The 24,200-nt window shown below is 43.0% G+C and overlaps 1 protein-coding gene across 11 annotated transcripts in view; it reads right to left on the reverse strand.

Annotated features, from left to right (window-relative positions):
* Positions 1–24,200, reverse strand: part of KANSL3 (KAT8 regulatory NSL complex subunit 3) — a 78,962-nt gene that overhangs the window by 38,602 nt on the left and 16,160 nt on the right. For 8 of the 11 annotated variants that reach the window (XR_010021629.1, XR_010021628.1, XR_010021632.1 and 5 more), the window contains exons 4-21: positions 19,896–19,986; positions 19,582–19,767; positions 15,890–16,021; positions 15,526–15,642; positions 15,179–15,280; positions 14,999–15,070; positions 14,113–14,187; positions 13,800–13,957; positions 11,296–11,359; positions 10,648–10,848; positions 10,279–10,435; positions 8,687–8,764; positions 7,062–7,253; positions 6,518–6,602; positions 5,869–5,999; positions 4,910–5,019; positions 4,251–4,473; positions 3,786–3,919 (exon numbers count right to left, since the gene is read on the reverse strand). Coding sequence is in view for 6 of the 11 variants with exons in the window: in XM_063077660.1 (XP_062933730.1) it covers positions 3,786–3,919; positions 4,251–4,473; positions 4,910–5,019; positions 5,869–5,999; positions 6,518–6,602; positions 7,062–7,253; positions 8,687–8,764; positions 10,279–10,435; positions 10,648–10,848; positions 11,296–11,359; positions 13,800–13,957; positions 14,113–14,187; positions 14,999–15,070; positions 15,179–15,280; positions 15,526–15,642; positions 15,890–16,021; positions 19,582–19,767; positions 19,896–19,986 (2,308 nt within the window). In the remaining 5 variants the exon portion in view is untranslated. The remainder of the gene's footprint in view (positions 1–3,785; positions 3,920–4,250; positions 4,474–4,909; positions 5,020–5,868; positions 6,000–6,517; positions 6,603–7,061; positions 7,254–8,686; positions 8,765–10,278; positions 10,436–10,647; positions 10,849–11,295; positions 11,360–13,799; positions 13,958–14,112; positions 14,188–14,998; positions 15,071–15,178; positions 15,281–15,525; positions 15,643–15,889; positions 16,022–19,581; positions 19,768–19,895; positions 19,987–24,200) is intronic. The other 3 variants (XM_063077663.1, XM_063077665.1, XM_063077664.1) reach the window with 3 other exon arrangements.

Here is a 24,200-nt window from a genome sequence, read left to right on the forward strand (position 1 = left end):
TGCAAAGCACAACACTGTCCCTGTCCCTCACTTTCTTCCCCACAGCTTCTCAGCTGTAAGGATACACAATAGTTCATTCCGATAAAGGAAAAACGTAATAAATATTAATCACCGCCAGAAACAAAACAGATAATTTAGTGTTTGCACAAACCTTAGAAAGGTCTAGCGGTGTTTACACCTTTTTTCTTTTAAAATTCATTCCATCCATGAATACTGCAGTATGTAATCCCAAAATAAAAAACAATTTTTTAAAAACTTAAATACAATACCATTATCACATAAGAAGGTTAATAATCCCTTAATATCAACAACTATCCAGTGTTCAAATTTCCAACTGCCTCATAAATGTCCAACTTGGGTGGTTTGTTTCTCAGCATTTAAAAATTCATGTTCCCAAAGCCAATGGAGATTCTGAGGCCTTATTAATCCTTATATCACCAACAATCACTGATGTAAGCCAACTTCCTCACTAGACTAGATAAGAAAACCAAAGTCCAGACAGGTTAGGTGATTTGCCTAGGATCATATAGCTAGCTAAAAACAGACAGCCTGACCCATAGTTCAGGGCTCTTTCCTCAATACCATACTCTCTGGCAGTCTGAACACTAAGGTAACAATTAGCTTTCAAGTCAGCAAGCCATAATCTAATAACACCTCCCTGATCATTAGAAAAGAATCACTAGACCCCTCCTGGTAATTACACACCCATTTTACTAAGATGAAAACTAATCTCTCATGTTAACACCATCAGGCAGAAGGCCAGAACTTGATCTTTATCTGTGCTTTACTTTAGCCATGGAAAAGGAGGATTCTCAAGGACCTCTATGCTCTTCTCAACAATAACCAGCTACCCCAGGCCACAGCAGGCTAAGGAGGACCATCTAACACAGGAGGAAGGTAACACGTGGCAGGAGTCTGCTTTCTAGTTGTCCATCAACATGGCATCAGCAAAGGTGAAGACGGCCTAAAAATAGGCCCAAATGGCTTTGTAGGTCACTTCCATTAAACCATCAAGGAATTGGTCATTTCTGTACTCTGTAATTCTTTTAGAGTATGAGAAAGAAAACAAAACACTTCCCGAATCCCATTCTACAAGCACTGAATTATCCCTTTTCCACAACCGGACAAGAAAAGTGCACACAAAAACGGGGTAGAGGAGAAGAAAACTACAGGCCAAAATCCTAATTAAAAGAAAAGCAAATCAAAAGGAAAGACATGAAACACTTGGCTTCTTTCTTTTTTCATTTTGTTCTCTTTTGATAAGATAATGGACAAAATTCCAAACCCATTATTTATCAAGAAAAGGGGAGGGGGGGGAATGATGATTTTAGCAAACTAGAAACAGAATCGACACTTCCTGGAGGAGCTGCATTATCAAACAATAATATAAAGCTAGTGTACCAAAGGACAGATCAAGGCCACAGAAGAGGCACATGTGTATACAGTAACCTAGACTATGAAAGCAGTGAATATCAAATGAGTGGAGGAAGGATGAATGGACTCATCCTTACCTCATTTAGCATGTAAAAATAAATTCCAAGTGGACTAAGGATCTGAAAGAAACAAACAAAAACATTATAAGAAAAAGCAGGGCTGGCCTGGTTAGAGAGTGGTGCTGACAACACTAAAGTCAAGGGTTGGATGGATCCCCTTACCAGCCAGCTGCCAAAACAAAAATGAAAACACAAAAACAGAGTTTTCATATGGGATGATAGAAAAGTTCCGGAGCTGGAAGGTGGTGATGGTTGCAAAACAATGTGAATGTGCTCAACTCATTGAACTATATGCTTAAATATGATTGAAATATTAAATTGAACATTACATATATTTTACTATAATTAAAAATTTAAAAAGAAAACAAAAAGATTATTTTTATATTCTTGCAATAGGACCAGTTTCTTTTTTAAAGCCCCTACTTAAAGCTTTCTTAAAACACAAAATCTTAGAGCCATAAAGAGAAATATTTGAAGATTTTACTATATAAAATTTGTAATGTCTGTATGATAAAAGATCTAGAAATAAAATTTAAAAGACAAGCACCCAATGTTTCAACAAAACAAAAATGAAAAAACAAAAAGAAAAAAAAGCCACTGACTTAAATAAAAAGTATATGCAACTTGTATTACAACTAAAGGATTTACATCTGAATATACTCATATATAGCCACCATAAATCAGGTAAATAAAAAATATGATAAGCAATTCATAAAAGAAGACATACAACCTCATAAACAATCAGGAAAACGCACACTGAAACACAATTTCATGTTTTACCCATCAGATTAATAAATTTAAAAATACTGATTTCCACAATTGACAAAGGTATAGCAAAACAGGTATTCTGATCACTGTGACTAGAATTGTAAATTAGCAAAACATTTTGAAGAGCGATTAATCAGCAGCTAGCTAAATACCAGATGTACATATATCCTCCACTTACTGGTCTCTAGCCTAGAGAAATGCTCCCAGAGGTACACGAGAATCATGAACAAGGTGTTCACCACAGCACCATTTACAACATCAAAAACAAAAAACAAAAAACAAAAACCAACTCTCTACCCAAAAAGGAGGTGGTGAAATATGCTTTCATACATCCACACAGTGATATACTAGCCAGCCTCCAAAAAGAAATAGATAGGTCTCTATGTAACCATCAGGGAAACATGTCACAACATGATTTATAAACAAAGGCTAGTTACAAAACAGTCCATACTCTGTGATCCCATTTTTGTCCAAAGTAAATAAAATAATGTACCTTGTATATAGAGAGAAATCTGGAAGAATCCATACCAAGCAGTAAATGTCATCTCTGGGATTAGCATCATGAAATTTTTCACTTTCTAAATTATATTATTTCTGTAATGTATGAATTATTTAAAATAAGCACAATTGCTTTTACAAGTGAAGAAATAAGGAACAAAATAAAGAAAAAAGGGGAATAGCTATGATCCTAATGAATGTCAGGTACTGATCTCTGTGCAGTACTATCCCCTAGAGAAGAAGAGACTGAAGAGCTTCTAGAATGGCTTAGGGACTGTCATCTGCCTAGCAGTAACTAGCCCCCCCAGTTCCCAGGCTGGCTGGTGTGGTGCTAAGGACGGGAACAGGGCCAGACCTTTAGTTGTGGCAGCTTCCATAGGCCCCCGCCCACACATACAAAGGCCTTGGCTGAACAGTGGATATTGAAGGAAAGTACACTCAATACTGGACTCAAACTATTTTTTTGTTTAACCTCTAATCTTCGGGTGGGGCTCCTCTGATCACCATTTTAAGATTAGAAACATTTTACTTGAAAAGGTCACAACTGAATTCAGATCAGCTAATTGGAACTGATGGTGATTTCCTGGGTAAGAGCTATGAAAACCTAGCTGTACCCTAAAAAGATAGCAATGATTAAAGGCACAGTGCTGGAAAGCCATTAGTCAAAGAAAGAATATTAGCCAGCTATCCTCTATTCACAACCTCTGAAAGATAAAACCAAGAATGGGAACACAAAAGGAAAGGAGAGGAAAGGATAACAAAGACATTCAATACCAGGCACTACTACATACCCAAACATATTTACATAGTTAATCCTCACAACATCCATGGGGTGTTACAGAAGAGGAGACTCAAAGAGGTCCATGACTTGCTCAGAGTTACAAAGCCACAAATCCTAGACTCCAGATTTGAATATGACCTGCCTGCAAGTCCAGTACATTGGCAGCTTCTCCAATCGGCTTGTTGGCTGGTCCCAAACTTCCCAATATTGGAGCCCATGTCCTCAGTCTTTCCAGGTGGACTTACCTGTGAGCTGGAGGGAAGCACCTGGGGGGTGGGCTCCTCGCACAGGGCTGTTCCTGAGCCCATGGGGCTCAGCGTGGTGATTCTGTTTGGTTGACCACGGAGTGTCAGAGTAATGGTGGTGGGAACCTTCAAGCCTGAGAGAGAGAGAAAGAAGCAAAGTTTTTTGGTCACAGCCTCAACTCTCTTATGCTTTTTTTTCCTGGAGAGTTTCTTTCCCACATAAAACAGCCCCCTCGGCCTCCCCCCAGCTGGGTCATCTGTGCCCTGTGGACTGATCTGAAAGGCAACAGGAAACAGCCTGTGTTCTCTCAACCTCTCTGGGGGATGGGTCCACATAGCTGAATCCAAGGGTCAATGCCAGGACCCTGTGGGTTTGGATTCAACATATCTTGCCCACATGAATGGGAAGGTCCTAGGGGAAGATCCCAGATTTGGGAGTCCCCACATTTCTCATGAGAGACTCACCTGATGCTTGGTTAGAGATCTGAGCCAGGCCAGGGAGGCTGCTTGCCAACTTAGCGAGGCCCCCATTGGTCAGCAGCTGGTGGATGGCTGTGGGCTTCCCACCAGGAGTGGCACCCAAGGAGGAGAGAGTGGTGGCCACAGGAATGGTACGAACAATGGTGCTGGTGCCCGTGGTGATGGCACCCAGGCTCTGCATGGGGGTGGGCAACTTCATACTGGTAGCCTGTGGGACACACAAGCCCAGGTGATCAGAAGCTGTCGCCCAACAGCAACATTCAAGTTTGGAGGACCCATACCACATTATTAAAGGCTAACAGTACTGAGTGCCTACTACATGTAGGGTACTCTTCCAGGCATTTTGCATAAATTACCTTATTCAATTTTCACAACAACTCTATGAGAGAGGTACTATTATTACCTCATTTTACAGATAAGAAAACAAAGACAGAGAGGTCAAGAAACTTGCCCAAGATCACACAGTAAGTGATGAACTTTAATCTTTGGCATCTCTTGGCTATGTAGTTAGAAGGCTGTTTGTCCTTGACCCACTGACTCCAGACCCAGTCTCCCTGCCAGACCCAGTTTCGCTGCCAAACCCAGCTAAGCTGAGGAGGCCTCCTCCCCACATCTGTCCAGACCAGTAGAAGGCAGATGTGCACCTGTGGGGCTGGTCCTGGGGAGGGATTTGCTGGGAGGCCAGAAGTCTTACTGCTGATATCCTGTAAGCTGAAGCTGAGGCCTTGGAGGAGACTGCTGGCTGACGTGGCCCCTAGGAGAGGACATAAAAGGCAACAGCATGGACTCAGTCACTTGCACATATTCCAAGAGCAGCCACGCCCATCCACCCTCACCACCAACTAAAACACCAATGTTCTTGCCCTTGGACACTCCCTTACTCTCAGAAAGACATCAGGAAAGTCTCCCCTGTACACACGCACTGGATGCCACATGAGGAAAGGCACTACGCCATGCACTGCCTTGGATTTGTTCTGTACCTCCCAACCTGTTGCAAACCACTGGTCCTATATTTTAGACAGTTTTGAGAAATCTAAATTTCCTCCTTTCTTTCCAGGGAATAGGAACAACTTTTTAAGCCAAAAGAATCCCAAATACTTGACTTACACCTCATTTTACACAGTCCAGAGGCCTCAAAGCAAAGAGGAAGGTCCTCCTGAAGAAGAGAGGTGCCAGCTATGCCTACACCCTACTTGGCTCAGGCAACTAGCCATTCAGTGTAGGGTTGAGGGTTGGAGAAAGTGAGAGACAAGTACAGGCAGAAAAATGTCCAATTTTGCTAATGCCCAGTAAAGCACTATTTCCAGTTTTCTTCAGTCTGATGTGCTTAACACCAAAATTAAACACAATACACATATCTCCCACTAGAGAATTCCACTTCTTATAGGACAGGATATGGCACCTGCAGACTGGGTCATCACTGCAGATATTAATGCCAAGGAATCCCCCATCCAAGCTAGCTTCATGGCAAGTCTCCATTACTACCCTGAGACCCAGAGGTGCATCCTCTAGATCCAGCTACAGGGATGCTTTCCTAGGAACATCCTCCAGTAACAAACCAAAAAGACTTTGTTGGGAGGAGGAATGCTGGGCTACAAGTTACCTGGGAGAGAGTTGCCAGGAGATGTGGCCACCAAGCGGCTCTGGAGTGTGTGCAAGGCACTGGGTGCAGCGCTGCTGGAGACCACTGAAGGGGCTGGGCTAGCTAAGACTCCACCTTCAGAGGCACTTGACCTAGAGACAAAGAAAGGAGGTCAGAGGGCAGCAGCAGATCCTAGCAACAGAGGGAGGGTCCAGAGTGAGGCCCACCAGGGGCTGGCTGGTTAGCTGAGTTGGTTAGAGCGTAGTGTCATAAGAGCAAGGTCAAGGGTTCGGATCCCTGAACCAGCCAGCCATCAAAAAAAAAAAAAAACAATCAAAGTGAGATCCAACAAGGCTTTCAGCAATGGATACAAGGCTGGAAACTTTGGTTTCTTTGTACCACCTTCTAAATCTGGCCTCTAGTCCTTCTAAAAGTCAGGCCTAAACACCTCAGGCCTTCAAGCAAGAGCCAGGGGATACTTTGCAATCTAAGTAAAAATAAACTCCAACTGAGTTGACACAAAGGAAAACACAAAGATTCCAACCAGAAAGAAGTCACATTCCCATAACTGACAGAATCCATAATTCACCATCTTCCCAAAGCACTAAATGAACCAGAAAAGGGGTAAAGGTGAAAAAGGGAATAGAGACAGACCAAAAAATAGACTCACTTGGTTGTGGTGAGAAGTCCTGTGAGCTCCTTGGTCCCTGCTGAAGCTTGCCCCAGTGTCATGGTGATGGGCTTCCCACCTGCGGCTGCAGAACAGAAAACCCTAAGACCACTGGTCAGTCCCATTTGGCCCCTACCTTTCCAGGTTCCATAGCCCAGGCTAAATGCATGATATTATGAAAAAAGACTGGAAGATGAAAAAAGAACTACATTACAAGTAAGGAGAATTGGGGTTATTTTTCCCTTTTACTTTCTAAACTTTGTGGAATATTTTATCTTTAACTGAAACCAAAAAAAAAGAACAGAACGTATGATGCTTGAATGACCCCAGAGCTTCCTCTTGTATTCTGCCTCCCTGGTCCTTGTTCAGATGAGGTCACTGCCCGCTTTCCCTGCATGTGCCATCTCATGCCTTTTTTGCTCCAGGCACCTCTAACATTGAAGCAGAAGCTGAGCCACCTGGCAAGTAGCCAACAAGGGGGCAATGCTACGTGCCCTGAGAGAGTTCAGTCAGTTTTTATTTAAACAGGACAAGAGAAACTCACCTTCTGGAGCTCCTCCTTGGGAAGGAGTACAAGGCCCTCCAGCTGTGTCACCTTGGGAGATAAGGGACACCTTGATCTTTGGTCGCTTGGAGGTCTTACTGCCAGGAAGAGGACTCGAGGGATGGTGCCGCTTCAGCTGGACCCTAAGATCCTCTTTCTCTGCTTCCTCTGTTGGTTCTGATGAAATGGGAACTAAGAGATGGAGGTGAGGTGAGATCATCCACAATCCAAAAAAGCCAACATACAGTGCCACTAAACATCTGCACAGGCACAGTCATATGTGGGAACACACAAGAAAACCATCCCGCGTATGGGGCAACACACTTCAAAGGAGACTGTCCAAGCTTCAGTCCCACTTCACTCAGGCCCCACCAGACCCCACCTTGCCTTTCTCAGAAGATGGTTCCAGCCCCATCCCTCATCCTGCCCTGGAGTTGGAAGGGATAGGGCTCTGAATTGGTGGGAATGAAAGACAGGAGAAGTCACCCTGACCCTGCCTAGAAAAGGCCTACAACAACTCCAACAGAAATAGAGGACTCACCACAGTGGATCTAAACAGTCCTTCCCAGACTCAAAGAAGGTGCTCAAGCCCTCCCTCACATCATCACACAGCTGGAAGACAGTAAACATTCTACAAAAAACCCATGGAGGAGCAGGCCACCTAGTCCTCTCTGAAAGGAAGTTTCCACAAGGCTCCCAAGAGTCCCACCCTGTCCTAAGAGACCAAAGTTGAGGGTCTGTTGCCAAACGGAGGCAATGAGGACTATCACCAGGACTAAAGGCTGGCTTTGCATAGCTACTAGGTGAGGGAGCACCTCAGCCTAGGCAATCTCACAGCTTCTGTTGAAAGGAAACAAGGCAATGGCGGCCCGTGTCACAACCGAGATCCTAGTACAGAGAATGGCCATCTGTTCACACATGCGCTTCCCTCTCCATTGAACTGAACAGACTCTTGATGCATACAGCTAAATCTTTTGGACTCTTAAGTTATCCTTCAGGCTTCCTCATAGATTTCCTCCTCTTTAAACCCAGAAGTCCATCCCAGTCCTCCTTCTTAGCATAGGCAAGCAGGGGTGGGAGTAGGGAGGAGGGCAGCAGTCACACAAGGGTAGGGGGAGCGGTCCTGGCACGGTACCAGCTAGAAGGATTGCATAGGAAACAAATGCACTGACTGAACTCAGAAATGGAAGGAGGGCGGAAGGGAAAAGAATTACAGATTTTATACTAATAAGAGGCCAGTGTGCTTGCAGCCACCAGGATGGAAACAGGAAAATAGAGGCAGAGAGAAAAACACATAAGGCTCACAGGCAATGGGCCACAGGCACATAAAGGAGAAGCAAAGCCAAGAAGCAGTCGGAAAAAACACACTAAGAGACAAAAAAAAAAAGAAAGAAAAAAGAAAAAAACCATAAGAGGCAAAGAGAAAGAATGGAGAAAGAGCAAAGATAACAAAGTAAGCAAAAGGAGTCAGCAAAAAAAGAATGAGAAGATAGACAAAGGCAGAGAGAAAAAAACAGGAAGAAACCAGAGACAGATGAGAGACAGAGACAGGGAAGCTATAGGGGGCGTGGTGGAGAAAAGCAGAAAGCAGAGGTCAGACAGATTGGAGAAAGAGCAATACTCACCAAAGAGACAGGAGGAGGTGCCGGGAGGAAGAGCTTTCCTCACCAGCATATTTTGTTTCAGAAAAGCAGCAAACTGTGCTGGAATGAATCAGAAAGAATTACAGAATCACAGCCAGCCAGAGAATGAAGAAAAAGAGAAGGAATAAGAAAAAGATGAAAAAGTTTTAGAAAATGGTCAACAGGGGACTCCTTCTGAAGTTACTGCATGGGTTTGAAACCTGACTGCCATATAGCATTCTGTGGAATCATCTATAAACTGAGGATAATCTTACCTACTCGTCTCATGGGGCTGTTGCCAAGACTCAATGAGCTACAGCAAGTCAAGTGCCAAGAAGAGGGCACGGCATGTATTAAGAGCTCCGTTTACGTTAGTTAGCTATTATCATTCCCCACTTGCCCATCAGCTCTGTTAAAGCCAGGGTTCTAACAGCTGCTGTTTTCCCCCACGACACTGAATCCCGTCTCATCTCAAACCCAGCTCACCAACCAGCCTTACAGAATGCCTTAGAATCTCAACTAATCCTCCCCTTCAGAAGCACAGCAGATCGCTGACTGTCTTTATCAAAAGCCTAAGGGGACATCTCCCACCTAAACTTGGCTCTGATCACCACTCAAGAAGATTCAGGTCACAGAGCATCCATGCGGACCCTAGGGGCCTGACCTCTTTTTTGCCTCCACCTATCCACTCACACTTTTGCTTTTTGTTAGCACTCTTATGAGCAACCAACCTCACAAGAGGCCTGGGTTTAAGTTCTGATTCTTTGGCTCCACTAAAAGAAACACAAGAGAAGCAAGCAGATCAGCTCCTATCTCCTCTGTGTCTCTTGGCTCAACAGCCAATCTTGGCTGCAGCCTCTTCCCAAGTATTCCCATTCCTGAGATCCTCAGATGATCTGTGCTCGGGGACACATCATTAAACACCGATGCCCAAGAGGCCTTATCTCAAGGCCACTCAACTGGATCAAAGTGGGAGTGCGGGCAGAGTCACTGTTTCCTCTCCTTTCTCTACCCTCTGAACTTCCCCCTTTCTATAGCTCCTTACATAGTACCTGCAGGTTTCCAAACTCTAATTTCAACCATGCAAATATTTTCCAGCCTCCTCTAAAATGTTTCTGCAAAGAACCCTGATAAACTTCGCTGAAGGTGCCACTGTGGGGAACTTAACTCTTCAAGGGCAAAACAAAGAAAGGGCATGAAGCCAGTTGAGCTGCCCTAGAATCTGATGAATAAAGCCAATCACCCTTTACACATGATCTGGAGAACTGCCTGACTACAGGAGTGGCTGGCAGGATCTGAAACAAAAGATGAAGGAGCTTCCCCAATTAGAAGTTAGAAAAAAGTTTAGGCCAATATACATGTAGTCAACTCATAAAGCCTAACTTCCTCAAAACACTGAGTAAAGCTGTACACAGCCCACTGATGTACAGCCCTTGGTATTCATTTCACCCTAATTTTACTTGGACAGAAATGTGGGAAAGGCTGCCTCTCACATGTCCCTGAAAAAGCTGCAAATGCCAATATTTTCCAATTGCCACATGACATCAACTACAGAAGCCAGAACTCAGGAAGGGCCACTGGCCAAGTGCCTATACCTTGGGCTTGTTTGTGGGTCAGCACAGCTTCTGTCCGCTGTACATGTCTCTTCAGCAGTTGAGAGCTCCCAATCTGACTGGACTTCTGGGCAGAGGTCACTGTGGTTACTTTGGTCTTGGGACTGGAGGTGGGGCTGCTAGACACACTGGAGAGATCCTAAGTAGGGTAAGAAGGCCAAGAGATGAGCCAGTGTTGTTTGCATTCAACCATCAGTCAGCATTTCCCTCAGGAACTCTCCTCCTAGGAACCCACAGGCCTACAGCACTGACAAGGTGGACAGGCTTCCCCTGAAAGCTAACAAACCAACTCGGCAGTCCTGATTCCTCAGCAAAAGTGCGCCCCCACTTCATCTTTCCCACTTGCATTACCTCTGAGCCTGAGGGTGAGGCAGGTAGCTTGGCAGCTGGGGAGGCAGGTCGACTGCCCCGTTCTGGGACTTCAAAGGGTAGGTCTCTGCGGGTTGCATCACGGGGCTTCTTCTTTTTCTCAGCATCCTGATCTCGAGGCTCAGAGCCCACATGACCCTCAGCACGAGTGAGCACTCCAGTCAGAAAGTCCACAATCTCATCCTAATGTAAAGAGGAGCCAAGGACTACCAGTCTTCATCTGGAGAACAGGAACCTCCCAGAGAGTTTCAAACTAAAATCAATTCCGCTCCAGCTCTGGCATCCAGATGTGCCAGTCCTTCCCCACTCACACAAAGCCTGGCACAAACCTCAGGCCCCCGAGCAGCTGTGGCTCGAGGAGACCAGCAGGAGACTCTTGGAGGGGGCACACTCCACTGCTCCTCCAATAGACCCTTTCTCCCTCCGATACTTTACTCACATCTGAGTTCACTCACCTTTTCTCTTTTTCTCCCTCTTTTCCTGTTTCTTTACTTATGATTTAGGCATACCAGAGGTCACAGTGGATACCCCCTCATCCTTCAGAACCAAAGAGGCTATTGCTAATAAGACCAAACCTAAATGGCTAGAGAAATGCAAGCCTAGCTGAAAAAACACGAAACAATTGTTTACCTGAATACATCTGTCGACCATGCTCTGAGTTAACCCTTCTGATTTCTTCTTTGCTTTGCTTATTCTAAGAGACAAAAAGGAGGAAATGTTTACTTTTTAAACATTCCATGGCATCCCATGGAAATAAGACTGGATTTTTCTTCTGTACTTGTTGTTTTGTAGGCCCAGGAAAGAGGGTAATGCAACCTCTCTGAATCTGTTTCCACATCTGCAAAATCGTGAATCATAACACCTTATTCGTGGCATGGTGGCTTTTAAACAAAATAACATATGTAAAGAAACAAGCACACAGCCCAGGACTGTCCACTCCAAAAATCCTATACCTATGGCTTAACAGATAAATTCTATCTAGAATGCCAAGGCCTCATCTAAAGGTCCCCCAACACAGCCCCAAACCCTAAGCCCCAACCTAGATTCATACAAGGGTAGGAAAGTTGTTTACAGGTTAGTTCTAAAGGATAAGAGAAAATGACCACAGCCAGCTTGCTGCATTCCCCTCTTTAAAAAATTAGCCTTAAAAACCCTGGCTTCCACCAGGGGTTCCCGGCAAAGAGAGAACCAGGGCACAAAGTGACAGGACAGAGAACACAATATGAGCCTCCAAATTCTAACATTTACTGGATGTTGACCTCTAATCTTATGTAACACCGTCATTTTACAGATGAGGACAGTGAGTCACAGAAGTTAAGCAATTTACCCAAGCTGCTTAGCAAAGTAGTCAAGACTAATTAAGATCTCCCAATTCTCAGTCCAATGTTCTTGGCACCATGCAAATATGTCTCATAAACAGCCTCACAATGTAACTCTAAATAACAGCATTCCCATACCTCTCCACTCCTGCACAACAACTTACTTTTTTTTTTTTTGGCAGCTGGCCAGTTGGGGGATCCGAACTCTTGACTTTGGTGTTAGAACACCACGCTCTAACCAACTCAGCTATCTGGCCAGCCCACTCACAGCAATTCAATACATACAATTAATATTCCTGTAGATAAGAATGTCTGACTTATCAAGAAAAAGTGTTTATGTGAAAACACTGCCTTGAGCACCAAAAGACTAGACACTAAATTCACAAGAAGCTGGCAAATGACAAAGGCCAGAAGGACTACTCTAAAAGGTCTCTGACCAGGAAACTGGAAAGACAGCTAGAAGTAGGTACTTACTTAAAGCTCTTTAGCTAAAACATGCAACTGAAATTAATCTCTAAGATTGAGCGTATAGAAAAAGGAGGCCACATAAATAATACAACCTCTTTTTCAGTACATTTCATGAAGACATAACAGCCTTACATGCTCCAGCTTGTAAGGGCATAGTGGCTGTCTCAATGACCAAAGTCACCTTCCTAAAACCCTTAACAAACTTTGGCTATGTTTATACTCCAAAATATATCAAAGGATGCTTAATACAATAACATCTACATTCACTTTCATCCTTGGTAAGGAATAAAAAATTTTTAAATGCCTACCCCAGCGAAAGTATAATGACAAAGAGTAAATTTACAGTCTCTTTTTCCCACAAAATAACCACTAATTACAAAGGGAAAAAGAGTTGCTTCACAGTGGAGAACCTGGCAGAAGCTATCTTAACCATGTGATCAAGGTTATTATCAGCAATGATAAGACATATCCACACGTGTATCCCCTGTTGGAATGCACTGAGAAGGGCATATCACCTCTGTGGCATTCCTGCCAAAAATGCATATCCTCAAGGTAATCATAAGAAAATGTCAAAACCCTAAATTGAGGGACAGTCTACAAAACTCTTCAAAAATATCAAGGTCATGAAAGGCAAAGAAAGACTAAGGCACTGTATCAAGAGAGACTGAAAAGACATAGTAACTCAATGCAACATGTGATCCTGGACTGGATACTGGACCAGAAAAAGGACATTAGGGAAACAACTGATGAAATCTGAGTCTGTAGATTAGATAACAGTATCATATCAATGTTAATTTCCTGATTTTGAGAATTATACTTCAGTATGTAAGATGTTAACATTTAGAAAACCTGGGCAACAGGTATTTGAGAATTTTTTTTACTAGCTTTGCAACTTTCTATAAATCTGAAATTTAAAAAATGTAGGAAAGAATTTTTTTCCCCCCCAAAAGATGACCGGTAAGGGGATCTTTACCCTTGTCTTGGTGTTGTCAGCACCACGCTCTCCCAAGTGAGCTAACCGGCTATCCCTATATAGGGATCCGAACCCGTGGCCTTGGTTTTATCAGCACCACACTCTCCCAAGTGAGCCACGGGCCGGCCCCCCAGAAAGAAATTTTTTAATGCCCACTTATTTTTTTTGGGGGGGGGGATGGCTGGCAGGTACAGGGAACCAAACCCTTGACCTTTTGTTACAAGACCGGGCTTTAACCAACTGAACTAACTGCACAGCCCCTCAATGCCCACTTTTAACTGAACCAGATTAATCTATAGTTACATCACTACCTTACAGGCATTTCTCTAACACTGTAACATGGCTATCTCAAAGCCCTGGGGGAACCTACCAACCTGAGATTATCATCAGCTCCCCCAACCACCACCAAGCTGTTCTCAGCCCGAATCTTCTCCCGGAAGTCTTCCATAGCTTCAGGATGACACTGCAGGGAATTCTGACCAATGACAAAGAGGACTGGTGTCTTCATATCCAAGACAGGATCATCCACATCCTAAAACAGGTACAGATTTTAGAATAGGCCTGGAAACTTGGCTCAGGAGAATTAGCTCCACAACTGCAATCTGCCTCAACACCGGCTACAACAAGGCATGTACACCCTCATTCCCACTGCCACAGGCCCAGAAATCTGCTTCACCTCCTTCTTACCCCTCTGGGGCCATCCACGGTGAGCAGAGGAAACCCAAGGCAGACAACTGCAGTGACATACTCCATCACCGACACCTGTAAATAACAGCAAGGTTTGTCTAGAGGTCAACTGACTTCACCACACCTCAGCCTACCCAGAATCCAAGAGTAGTCCAGACCTACCAGCCAGCCCCATCTTCTCTTCCCCCGTCCTGACCTCAAGGTGCTTAAGTCACAGCAGGAGCACTAAGCACGAAATACAGGGTGTACAACTCCACGAGCAGCCACTACCTAGAGAATAAGGACCCTAAAAGACCCCAACAGATGGCTGAACCACAGGATGGGAGGTTTAATACTTCTGCCCCATCAATGCCTAGACTAGAGCCCTCCTGCTCCATTTTTCTCCGCTAATACTAAACACAATCAAGAGAATACAGATGCTGCCATTCTCCCTTAAGTTAAGAAAAATCTCTCTCTGTTGAACTTTACAAATCGCTCCCAGACATCTCAGATTTCTTAGAGCGGTTGCTGACTAAGTCGACTGTCCCTGGGAGCAGGGAGTATGGGGAAATGGCCTTCTTCCTTTCATGGTGCTGGATATCATACTTGACTAGACTGCATGAAACAGAAGAACTGGGGCTTTGAACATGTCAGGGACACTTATACAAATTGAAGACATATGCAAACGTATATAAAATAATAAAGAAAAGGTTCCTTGATGTCTTGGAAAACAACTGAAAATGAACACAACATCAAATTCCAGAGCTATTAATTTCTGCCTGCTAGAATTATTGTTAATTTTTCAGGTGGGCGGATAGTGTGATACATATGTTTGGAGAAAAAGTATTCTACCCCAGGACAACCTAGAGTTTCTCAGTGTCCTCCAAAAAAAATGGAAATTACTTACGTGACAGGCCACCAAAGCTCCTGTGTTCCAGCCAATCAAGATAATGGGTTTGTGTGGGAAATGGCTGTGAATCTTTGTGGAAAAAGAAAAAAGACAATAAGACAGGAGGTCACAGGTAGGTGCAGAACAAGCCCAGAATGCTGGGTGTGCCACAGTGAACTGAAATAGGGACATTCTCACCTCCAGCACTTTGCTTCTCACTGCCCCAATCATGTGCTCAAGACACTGCAGAACTCCTACCCCACTGCCATTGTTCAGCAGATGGGTGGCTACAGGGATGACCTAGAGGAAAGAAGTGGCATCCATGCCACAGAAGTAAGTTTCAAATCTTCTGTCAATTCTGCTTAACCTACCCTAAAACTCTTCAATCCAGAGTGAGCACCACTCGAATTCCAAACAAAAGAAGAGTTAGGAGATGCTCCACATTTAAGTTCATCCATTTTGACCCCATCCTGCACTTTCTTCTCTTCAATCCTCCAAGACTATATTCCCACCCAGGAGAGAGTTCCTCTTGCCGCCATACATACCTTGCCTAAGCAAGAGAGCTGAGACTGCCAGAACCGGTGTCGGCGTGAGGTGGGGAACACAGAGCTGGAGGGGCCAGAGGAGGCAATAAGAATCAGGGGAGAGCCAGGGAGTTTGCTCTAAAGAGAAAGAATCCCACCCAAGAATCAGTGAGTGAGAGCTGTTCTTCCACGAAATCCCAACTATCCCAATACCTTTCTTATCCCAACCAATGTTTCTTTGCTTATGAAACTATGTTAAGCACTATATAAAAGAAATTATTAACAAAAAAACTTAAGCAAGCTATTTATCATCCTCTTGCCAAGGTCCTGAGGCTTGAGTCTAAAAATTCCATGACATAGTTAAGTCCTGAGCCATCCAACTTACTGGTTTGTTATGAGAAAGCACCCCCACAGCAGGGTCCCAGGGCCTCTTCAGTAGGAGAGACAAGGCCTCAGCTCCAGCAGCCCCAGTCTTTGTATTGGATGACACAAGCATCCGGTCAATCAAGGTTGGGATCTAGAAAGATGGAAGAACAAAGATGCTTCCAGTGTGAATCAGGAGACCTTCCTACCACCAGCAATCGAGGAGGAGGACAGAGCCCCACTATGAGCCATAGACAGACTTCAACTTTCCTCAGGGAAAAAACTCAAACTTTCCTCAGGGGTAAAAGCACAAATAAATGGATGGCTGAAAGGTATGTTCCCACCATGAAAGGTAAAATGGGTACAGCCCTTTGGAAAGTAATCTGGTAATATGCATCAAGGGACTTAAAATTTATTCCTATCCCTTTTCCAAACAATTCTACTTCTGAAAGCCTTCCCTAAGAAAATATATCAGAAATACACACACGCACACACAAACAGCTGGGGAGAGTTATGCACAGAGACAAATTTGCTGCCAATATAATAATCAAAAAGTGAAAACAAACCTGAATGTATATATAAGGGAGTGGTTAAGCAAATTATCCACCTAACTAGATATTAAAAATTACTTTCAAATAATTATAAGAATTTGTAATAACATACAGTAATAAATTTGCTAAAATGTTACAGATAAAACAGAAAATATAAAAATGATCTCTACTCAGAAAAAAAGACTATAAGAAAATATGCTTAAATGTTAATAATAATCTCTATGGAGTTATGGATGATTTTTTCCTTTATAGATCTGTGTTTTCTAAATTTCCTCAATGAACATCACTGATTTTATAATTTAAAAAAAAAGAAAAAAAAAAGAAAAAAAAAAAAAACTTTAAGATTCCCATACTGGCCAGCTGCCAAAAAAAAAATATCTGCATTTTCTTCTAGAGTACTGCCTTTGAGCTGTGGCATGTTGTGTCCAAAAAAATTACCCTAAATACACACAAAATACACAAAACATATTGTGATTTATACCATATCCTGTTTACTATACACCAAAAACATGACCTCACAGATGTGTAAATAAAGATTTCAGACATGCTGATGAAGCATGAGAAGAAATATCTGTGTGAAAAGGTCAACGTGACCTAGAGGAAAGGAAAGATTTTTAAATGTTAGGGGTAGTTTACAGAAAACAAACAAACAAAAAAGAATAAAAAGTACTATTGTTTGATGCAAATTGTAAAACTTCAAAGATAGCAGGAGAAGATCAGCTGCTCCTAATTTAAAAGAGAGGCGAAAAAGATTTCTGCATGAGAAATTAGGGGATTATAACCATAGGACTTTCTCAATTTAACTCAGGAAACAAATGTTTACGCAACAGCTGCTGTTACAAGGCACCAGACTAGTACTGCAGAGGAATTTAATCTACAAGGGATAATGAAGGCAAAAACACAAATAACAAAAGGGGGGATGGGGTGCAGCTAACAACTGCCATGAAAGAAACAGAAGCCCCACACTGCTATGATTCAAACCATCCAATGGAGAAGAGGAAGTTAGGCAATTTTCATCTGAAGATGCAGCATGTGAAGTGAGTCGGGCTTTTTAGAACAGGCAGCATTCCAACAGAAGATGAGAGAAAAGCTTTCGAATCAGAAACTCCAGCAGGAAGCAAGACTGTGAGGGGCTCATTCCAGGCACAGGTGGACTGAAGTTGAGGGTTTGAGTAAGTAGAGGATGTAAAGCTAGTAACAAAGGCTGAGGCCAAACAACAAAGGATCTTCACCCCAAACTGGCCATTCTTTGTAACTCTATAATTGTGAACCACTCAACACTGAGGCAGAGGATCTGATCTGAGTTAATTTAAAAAGCTTTATCTGATAGTAGAGTACAACCTATGAAACCAAAAACCCTTAAAACTTGCTTTCTGTCAACACTGAATAAATAATTACTCAATAACTGACTTCTCCGTTTGGAACTGGGAAGACCAAGCTTCCCTGGCCTCTCCAGCATTGCATTCACTCTAAAGAGCCAAATAAGAGAATAGGGTCTGTACCCTCTCTGCACTCTTCAGAATGCATCTAATGATGATCCCATCCACCTGCATTTTAACATCCAGCAGGCACTTTAAAAGTGAAATCATCCCATAATCATGTATTCCCCTTTGGGAAACAAAGTATTTGTTATGAATCTAAACACAGTCTGAGGGTAGAGGAACCACCCAGGAGAGCACAGCCCAGAATGTTCAGCGCCTCAAATCTGAGGCCCTTGCTGATTGGTGCACTAGTGAGTCTATGCCATTCCGGCTAACCCTCACTATGGGCCAGCAGCCTGGGCAGGCAACACCCACTGTGCACACCTGTGGAGTCCCCCAGTGGTCCGTCATTCTCATAATATCTGAATACTACTTCGTTCACACAGGACACGTCCACCAGTAACTTAAATGGGGACGCAGTGCAAACTCTTCCTTACAAGGGAAATCACATCCAAATCATGCTGGCCATGGCAAGTGAGGCAGAGCCACCAGAGAACTGGGATCCTGGGCACTACCAACACTCACCCCCTACAGTGTACTCCCCAGTGTACTTTTGCCATAGGTAGAATGCTGTGGAGAACATATCTGAAAATGCTTACAATACTCATGGGCCACCACTGTCTGCCAGGGTCTTATCTTGACCACACCCCACCCATGCCCATGCCTACCCACCACTCACCTCCCAGGCCCAGGGTTTCCACTGCAGAGAGCAATACAGAGGGATGTATTTATCTTTGCATTTATCTCTTTCTCCACTAGAAAATAAGCTCCCCAAGGCAGTTGTTTTGCTCACCCCAGTGCCTGGCACACTGTAGGCACAAAATACTAGTTGAATCGAGTTGTCCAAGGCCACAGAACCTATGATGGTACCACTTAAATAATCATCAACAGTTATTGTGGGCTTACTATGTGCCCAACCTTATGCCAGGTACTCACTCTACCTAGACTAATTTGATTTTCACAATAACCCTGGATAGGTATTATTAGCCACATTTTAGACACGAGGAAACTGAGCTTAGTCCAAGCTTACACAGCTAATCAGTGACAGGGCTGATACCAGACAGGTAATCTGCCCCCAGAACCTGCATTCCACCTCCCTTGTACAGCCCGGCACAATCACTAAGATTACAATAAAATAGAATCACCAAGAAAAACAATTTAACTCTGCTCAATACTGTGTAAGTAAGAAAGCAGGGAAATATAATGATACATTGGTAATGAATTATTAAAGTCCAAGTACTGCTACTAAAGGCTCATCCTGTGATGAGGAGAGACCAAAGTATCACGGCACTTCCCTGCTCTGTAATCCCCCTGGCACTCAGCACTGTGGGTCTGCTTCTTATACCCTTCTCAACACTCTTCCCTGGTAAACCCTTTGCTTCCTTTGTGGTAAGTCAATTCAAACATGACTCAAACCACAAGCTGCAAGACTACAGAGGCTAAATGTGTATTTTGGTTTTCTGGCCCCTACCTCATCCTGGAGACAGCAGGGCTGAAGACGTTTTTTACACCAGACACAAGTGTGAAATGATACCTTGTCTCTTATTTTTAACAGCAAACCCATTAGCTTTGGCCATGCCCTCCACGCTGACTAGGTAAAGACCTTGCCCAACCCCACTTCCTGAACCCACAGCAGAAGCTGGCTTCCCCTAGGCGAGAGCAGATGCCAGTCACAGCCTTACCTTCCCTTTCAGTGTCTGCAAAGCATCCAGGTAGGCTGCCAGCATGGGCAGACTCAAGGTCTCCACAAGGGTGGTATGCAGCCACTGGATCAGCTTGGTGTCCCAGCTCACACTTGCCAGAGCCTGCCGCACTCTCCTTGCACACTTGTCCACGGCAACACGGCGCAGCACTGGCTCACTACATGCCTGAAAGATGTAAATGGAAGTGATGAAACAGAAGGACCACTTGGTTAGCAAGCGGGGGGAACAAGTCAGTCAGCCAGCGAGGCCTGAATTGGAAAGAGCCCACCGTGAGCAGATTTCTCATGTCTTACCCCTTCATTGGCCAAGCGGGCAAGCCGATCAGACTGGAGGGCTTTGAGGATCTTGTTGAATAGCTTGTTCTGGGCCATTGTCCAGCCAGTCCTATAAGGGAAACTCTGAGGAATTAAAGTCAAACCCTGGGGACAATCTTCATGTACGTGTACCATATTAAGAAGATTATGCTGTGTTTTTTATTCCCACATGAAAGAGAATAACTCAAAGCAGTTTAGTCTAAGACCACTGAGCTAAAACATAAATCCTAAATTCTGGTCCCAATCCTGCCAATGAATCACCTCAGCACATAGTTGTATTAATCATATACACACTACAAGTCAAGACCAATCACAAATGAAGTGTTTTTGTGTTAGCAAAGCTAATTATTTTACTTAGTAGCTTAAACAATACCATTACTAAATAAAAGCATAGTACCATTGCACAGACATATTTGAATTTTTAAATTTCAAATTTCACCTAAAAAGGCAGACAGGATCAGCAAGCATTTTAATGTGCTAAAACTTCAGACTAAGGTAAGAGATCTATTTAAACTACCTTTAAAAACAAAAATGGAGCAGAAATATAACTGATGAGGTGGCTACTCTCCCACACCCCAATATTTCACCCACGACTAATCTCTCTCCCTTTCCCATATGTATTTTGTTTATCTTTCTGTATGTCACAGAATTAACAAATTTATTTTTGAACAGCCTGTTCCATATAATGTTAACATTTTATCATCCCAGTGTATGACACTGGCATACACACATCTATCTTGCTAATTAATAGCTTTATGTGTTCTTTTCCAACTCAGCTGTAAACTCCCTGCAATCAGAAATCTGTCCTACTGTTCTTATCCCCACCTCATCACACCCAGCACAGTGGTATGGACCTTATTAATATCCTTCTTCACCCCACTTTCGACAGTCTTAATTAGTCTGATACTCCAACTCTGGCTAGTAATCTTCCTAAAAAAAGAGAAAGGCAATAGAAGATGCTCAATTAATATAGGTTAAACATCCCTAACTCGAAAACCTGAAATGCTCCAAAATCCAAAACTTTCTGCACACCGACAAGACACTCAAAGGAAATGCTCACTGGAGCATTTTGGATTTTGGATTTTCAGATTAGGGATGCTCAACTGGTTAAGTTTCTGCAAATATTCCAAAATACAAAAAAGTCCAAAATCCAAACCACTTCTGGTCCCACGTATTTCAGATAAGGGATACTCAATCTTGTACCAACATTCTAGGAAAAAACAGTAATTTAAATAAATAAATATATCTATATATGAGTGCTTGTATACGTGTATATGTACACATACACACAGCCATGTACCACATAACATTTCAATCAACGACAGACTGCATATACGACAGTGGTCTCCTAAGATTATAATGGCTATACCATATAGCCCGGGTGTATAGCAGGCTATACCATCTAGGCTCTGTAAGTCACTCTGATGTTTGCACAATGACAAAATCACCCAACAACACATTTCCCAGAAGGTATCCCCCCATCATTAAGCAACACATGACTATAACAGGGATCTTCAAAAAGTTCATGGAAAAATTCATACTATCTTTCAATTTTTTCATGAACTTTTTGAAGTACCCTCGTGTATTTGTATGCTGGAATGAGTAAGACCTTTCTAAAGATGACCCAAAACCTAAATGACATAAAAGGACTGGCTGGTTAGCTCAGTTGGCTAGAGTGCAGCCTTATAACACCAAGGTCACGGATTCAGATCCCTATACCAGCCAGCTGCCAAAAAAAAAGAAAAAATGATGATGCTAGAAGACATAAAAGGAAAAGAGATAAATGTAATTACATAAAAATTTCAAACTTCTGTAAAGGAAAAAAAAAGTCATAAAGTCAAAACAGTGGGAAAATAACTACCATTCCATTAAAATAGGAGGAGGCTATAGAAAACTAATAAGAAAAAATGAAATACTCAACAGGCAAAGAACATGAAAAGGCAAATCACAAAAAAACTATAGTCAACCTTACTTAAAAATTAAACAAATACAAATTAAAATAATAAATATATTTTTCACCCATCAAGTGGGTAAAATTTAAAAAGTTTAATAATACTCTGTGTTGTGAGAGTGTAAGAAAATAGATCCTTCCATATCTTGTTGATGGAAATACAAATTAGTATACAATCTTTTGGAAAGTCAATTTGGAAAACCAATTTTAGAAAAGCAATAAAAAAAACCTAAGTCAGATCATATTGCTCCTCTGCTTAAAGTCCTTAGGTGGTCCCTTTTCACACAGTTAAAAGCCAAAGTCAGTTTCCTCCTCTAGTTTTGAATTTCATGAGAGCAGGGACTTGACCTAAGTGGTTCACAACTGTATTTCAAGGGTCTATGCACTCTAGAACACCTCCATACAGTAGATATTCAATAAATATTTGTGGAATAACTTTAAAAAAAAAAAAAGGGCCGGCCAGTCAGCTCAGCTGGTTAGAGCATGGTGCTGATAACCCCAAGGTCCAGTGTTCTATCCCTTGTAGCAGCCAGCCAACAACAGAAAGCCAAAGTCCTTGCAATTGGTTGTGTGGACCCCAATGCCTTTCCAAGCTCATCACCTATGATGGCCCCTCACTTACTTTGTTTCAACCACATTGACCCCCCCTAACTCACACATACATCAGACATGCTCCTGCATCACAGATTGGGCCCTTCAGTTCCTCCCCCCGACCTGAAACAATGGCTCCCTCTCTCATTCCTTTCAGGTTGTTGCTCAAATGTCACCTTCTACCGAGGCTTCCCCTGATTCCCTCCCTGCCATTTACAACTGCAACACCCCAATCCCACCCTGGGATTCCTTAACCCCCTTTCCAGCCATATCACCAGCTCACATTCAATCTACTCAACTTATTTGTCTCCCTCTGCTAGAATGTAGAAGCCAAGATGGCCAGGATTTTTGTTGGTTTTAAGTGCTATATCTCCAGCACATAAAACAGTGCCTGACACACACGAAGGAGTTAAACATCTGCTGGTGAACACTGCATTCTAAGTTCTGTGAACTGGGTCCAGATTCCAACCTTCACCCTCCATACCACACTAAACATATGGGTACTGAACAGCAGAGAAAAACACAGAAACATGATTTACACTCAATGCTAAATTGAGCCCTTCACCATATCAAGACAGTCAAACTGCAAGGAAGCTACTTGAAATTATATCATCAATCTCAGTTTCTCTGACTTCATACTAGAGTAGCAACCCTTCCATCTCACCCTACCCCAAGATACCCTAATTTCTACAGGTCATCACTCTAGGAACACCAAGAACATGACCCAATGAGTTTGCAGATGGAAGACAAATTACCCTATGTTATTCACTTTGTACAGCTAACTATCCCAAAGTCTCTGGATAGGGCAAATACCCTCTAGAAAGGAAGAAAATAATGGCCCAATTCCTTTCCCTTCTGTAAAATAAAGTCTCCGCCTACCACATCTCCAGTTTTTTACAACTTACCACAGTTACACAGCCCAGGAGGATTCTAACTAGGAGCCAGAACTCACTCTATCCAGGTCTGCAATAAAGAGGGGCCCGTGTGCCCTGAGTCTCCTTGTCTATAAAATAGACATGGACTAAACAATTTCTTTTGGCAATAAAAAATTAAGGTTAGCTATGACTATCGATGGGAGCAAGTTATAATGAGAGCAAGTGAAATTCATGATTACAGAAATAGAATGGGTCGCCTGTCTTCTTCAGAAGTGCCCTCTATCTTCAGATGCTTTCCTTGCTACAGCTAAATCCCTACTTAATCTCTGTATTAGTCCATTTTTGTTGCTTATAACAAAGGACACTGAACTAGATGATTTATAAAGAAGATGAAATTTGGGCCGAGCCCGTGGCGCACTCGGGAGAGTGCGGCGCTGGGAGCGCGGCGACGCTCCCGCCGCGGGTTCGGATCCTATATGGGAATGGCCGGTGCACTCACTGGCTGAGTACCGGTCACGAAAAGGACGAAAAAAAAAAAAAAAGAAGATGAAATTTACTGCTTACAGTTTCTGAGGCTGAGAAGTCCAAAGTCCATCTCGTGATGGCAACAGTGACCCAGGGGTCTCACATTGCAAGATGGTGGAAGCAGTGGGAGCAAGAGAGAGAGAAAGACAGACTCTCCTCTTCTTTTAAAGCCCTCAGAACCACACCCCTGACCCTGACCACCATTTTTAATCCATTCACTATGGCATGGTCCTGCAATCCAATCACCTCTTCAAGGCTCCACCTTTCAATTACCATAATAGGATTTCCCACCCTCTTAACAGTCACAGTGGGGGCCAAGTTTCTAATACATAAAACTTGGGG

The sequence above is a fragment of the Cynocephalus volans genome, chromosome 14, assembly GCF_027409185.1.
Source record: "Cynocephalus volans isolate mCynVol1 chromosome 14, mCynVol1.pri, whole genome shotgun sequence".
NCBI classification, from domain to species: Eukaryota; Metazoa; Chordata; class Mammalia; order Dermoptera; family Cynocephalidae; genus Cynocephalus; species Cynocephalus volans.